The sequence below is a fragment of the Protomyctophum bolini genome, assembly GCF_963924005.1.
Source record: "Protomyctophum bolini genome assembly, chromosome: 4".
Lineage (NCBI taxonomy): Eukaryota > Metazoa > Chordata > Actinopteri > Myctophiformes > Myctophidae > Protomyctophum > Protomyctophum bolini.
Window position 1 is genome coordinate 34,948,766 of NC_137865.1, and position 3,518 is coordinate 34,952,283.

Genomic DNA, 3,518 nt, shown 5'->3' on the forward strand with positions numbered 1-3,518 from the left:
CCGCAACACTCCGTAATTTGCTAATGTTTCTCATCCTCCGCAACACTCAATTTTTCCGGTAAATACAACACATTGAGCAATTTACTATAGTCCTACTAGACCCCAGGAAATTACATCTGGCCACAAAAGATCACAGGATCTACTGAATGCGAAGGGGGATACTAGGGGGTCGTAGGCTTAGTATGTCAGTATTGTCCCCTCCCCCTTTACATTCAACGAAAGAAAGCAACAAATTAACACTCACCTTATATTTTCTCTAATCTAACCTAAAATCCCTGTGTTATCATCATCTTGAAATAATACACTAGTTGTAAAGTGGACCGAAGTGGAAACAGTTTTATTTTCTTCCAGCAGTTGAATAAGCCTCTTATGGGGCTTTTATGATCCATCCTCAGTCACTGTGGCTGTGCGACTGACTGGGGCTAAAATGTGGGAGCAATTAATGTGCTTCTGGCACGAGCAGCCATCTCAATTTGCCAAATAGACTTATCGGCACGCGGTGCGTGGTTAAAAACAAATATTTGAAAAATCACTGCGATAGCAAAACAGATTAACAAAGCCTATAGCCTGGAATAACAGACAGAGCAGCACACAATAAAGAGAAGAAGAAGAAGAAGAACAAGAAGAAGAAGAAGAAGGGGGGAAAAGAAAGGTTCAAGAAGCTTATTCAATGCCCACTTACTTCTCTGTAGTGGTTTTAACTTTAATGCCGGACAATTAGAGCATGAGAGTACGCTACGTGTTGTGTATCATTGAGCTCTTGTCTGGGCTTGTTGTAAAGTGGCACATGCAGACTTTAACTGCCTGTGTTTTGCAACACGTCAACTCTGTCTCTAACTCAGCGTCAATCCAAAATATTCCTGCTTCTTTTCAAAATAGAGGTTGAGTCTCGCCTTTGCATACCTGAAAGGAGAGAGAAAACAGTGAATTTAGTGAATGTACCACACAGTAATAATACTAATACGTTAAAAAAATGGGATAATAAATAATGCTAATGAATACCATTTAACCATTAGTGTAGAATTTCAGAATTTTCTAAGAATAAATTGTTCGTAGCTATAGTGCACGCACACGCAAACACCCTGGCCAAGACACATGGAAAACCTGTAGCCAAACGGCACATTCAGATTACAGACTGAGACTACACAGGTTCCCACCTGCCCAGCACAACCTGTTGGCCACTGAGCATGGCCAAGTGTCACAAGGGCATCTCTTGCCATTAATTGTTGAGGGAGTGGATATCATTTTTCATTCAACCTTTATTTAAATTCTCTGAGTTTGTCAATAATTTTAGCCTCTGTGCATGCGGGCAGGCAGCCACTGCCCAATGAGCTGTTTAATTCACATTAATTAAATTTAATTCACATCAAGTTTTAGGATTCTTGCATATTTAATTGGCTACGGTTTGCCTTCACACCGTCATGATCCGCAGCAATTGGAAACGCAGCAGGGGGGACCTTTATCAATGTGTTCCATTCATAAACTAGCGTACACAGTGAAATGATAAATCTATGGTGATAAAATTATACTCATAACGTGTATATGCGTCGTGCCGTCTGGGACTGCCCCCCCTCTCTCGCTCTCTCACTATAAGCACGCAGCCACGCACTGTTCTTTTGGGCATGGAGGCACAGCGCTGAGCGCACTGATATAACAGACAGCAGCGCAAAATGTTTACAAGTTTATCGAGATGAAAGTTCCTACTCCCCACTAGTCCCCACACAGTGACAGCACTCCATGTTTACGTCACGCACAGACAGACAGAATATTCTGTAGGCTATAATACTATTACACTGCACTGCAGTGTTTGCGTTTTCTTAAGCAATTGATTAATGTATCGATCAGGGCTTCAGTCTCCACTCCCCTCATTCGACCACGTAACGGGACATCTTTGCGCTGCGTAACATATGCCTTCTCCGTCTCCAACTGTGTTCAGCTCCTCACCCGCCACATTGTTTGCTTCATTTCCTTTATTTGCTGCGGATTGCATTCACACCTGCACTGAATCGTAGTCAAGCGCGATTGGAAGCGAAGCGAAACCCCCGTTTTTGCTCGGAGTAAAATGCGGTTCTTTGCTGCGCATTAGGATTCGAAAGAGCCTTCACACTTGCCAAACGAAGCACACTTTCTGAAAATGCGCAGCAGGATTCGTTTTAATGGCAGCAAAGCTCTCTGGTGAGAATGCCACCTAAGAGGGGTAGCGGGGAAACAGTTGTCTAGAACGTTCTCGCCGACACAGTTGATATGAGACCATTTTGTAATAAAGCCTCTGTGCTTTATTGACCACATGTAATAAAGCCTCTGTGCTTTATTGACCACATGTAAAGCAGGAAAACCATATGCACATCCCAGTTTCACAATACGGTGCTGGATCCAAAAAATGACTAAATGAAGAAAAAAGTGGAATGTCCGCACACGATATAATTCAGCTCCCCGTCTTTTTTATTTCAACCTATGAATACAGCAACGTTTCGCCCCTCCGGGCTTTCTCAAGTTACATGGGTATGGCCTTGAAAACCTTTATTGACCACTCATTGACCACACACTGTGGTCAATGAGTGGTCAATAAAGGTTTTCAAGGTTTTCACACACACACACACACACACACACACACACACACACACACACACACACACACACACACACACACACACACACACGTATTGTTACATGAGTAGTGTAGCCCAGCCTTATTAAACACGGAGCCCGCCAGAACTGTAGGATTAAATTAGTCGTGCAGCCCGTCAGAACCGTAGCCTACGTTTTCCAGGGTTTATATTCTTTAATCCATGTTTTGATCCGATCGAATCGTTAGCTGCCGCTCGTTAGCATAACAGTCAAAGTGGGACAGTGCATGGCCACATCCATTTTGAAGATGCGCGCACATCACTTGCACTCTATGTGCTGCTTTCAATGGCCTGTATCTCCAAATCGGCGCAATGAATGTTGTTTCTGGTGAAAACAAGGTTTTTCAACGGCCGACAGCAGGCAGGTTTTTTCACCACCGACCGAGAGAACAACAACCGGTCAAAACACCACACACAGCATTTTGTCATTGTAACATCCGGTTAAGGATATTTGGTTCTTCAAAATAAGGGTTGCGCACAATAAAACCAAATGGTTAAAAAGCTCTTGGTTCCAACACTGACAGAAAATATGGCCATTACATCAAACTCATAGCTTTAATTTCTACACAAACATAGGCCTATTGTTAAACTGTTTAATTCTAAAAGTCAGCATGCTTCCAATTTCATGTAGGCATCGTAGGGGGGGGGGGGGGGGCAGAAGATCTCAACATCCAAACATCCTAGACTTCGATTAAAATCATCACTTCACTGCACGTCACTTCACAATCATTCATATTTGGGCCATGTGCAATCTCAAGACTATCATGACTATCGTCTGCTGAAAATACCAGCAGTCCTCGGCTCAAAAATAATCCCATTCATCCTGGCTTTTATTAAACTGGACACCTAAAAGTACCATGTGCAGTCGAGTATTTATCATCAGTAGCAACA

The 3,518-nt window shown here is 42.9% G+C and overlaps 1 protein-coding gene across 1 annotated transcript in view; it reads right to left on the reverse strand.

Annotated features, from left to right (window-relative positions):
* Positions 1–833: 833 nt before the first annotated feature.
* Positions 834–3,518, reverse strand: part of LOC308313694 (ethanolamine kinase 2) — a gene marked incomplete at both ends in the record, with an annotated part of 33,913 nt that continues 31,228 nt past the window's right edge. The window contains one exon of the mRNA XM_080760968.1: positions 834–903. Within this exon, the coding sequence (XP_080617094.1) occupies positions 834–903 (70 nt within the window). The remainder of the gene's footprint in view (positions 904–3,518) is intronic.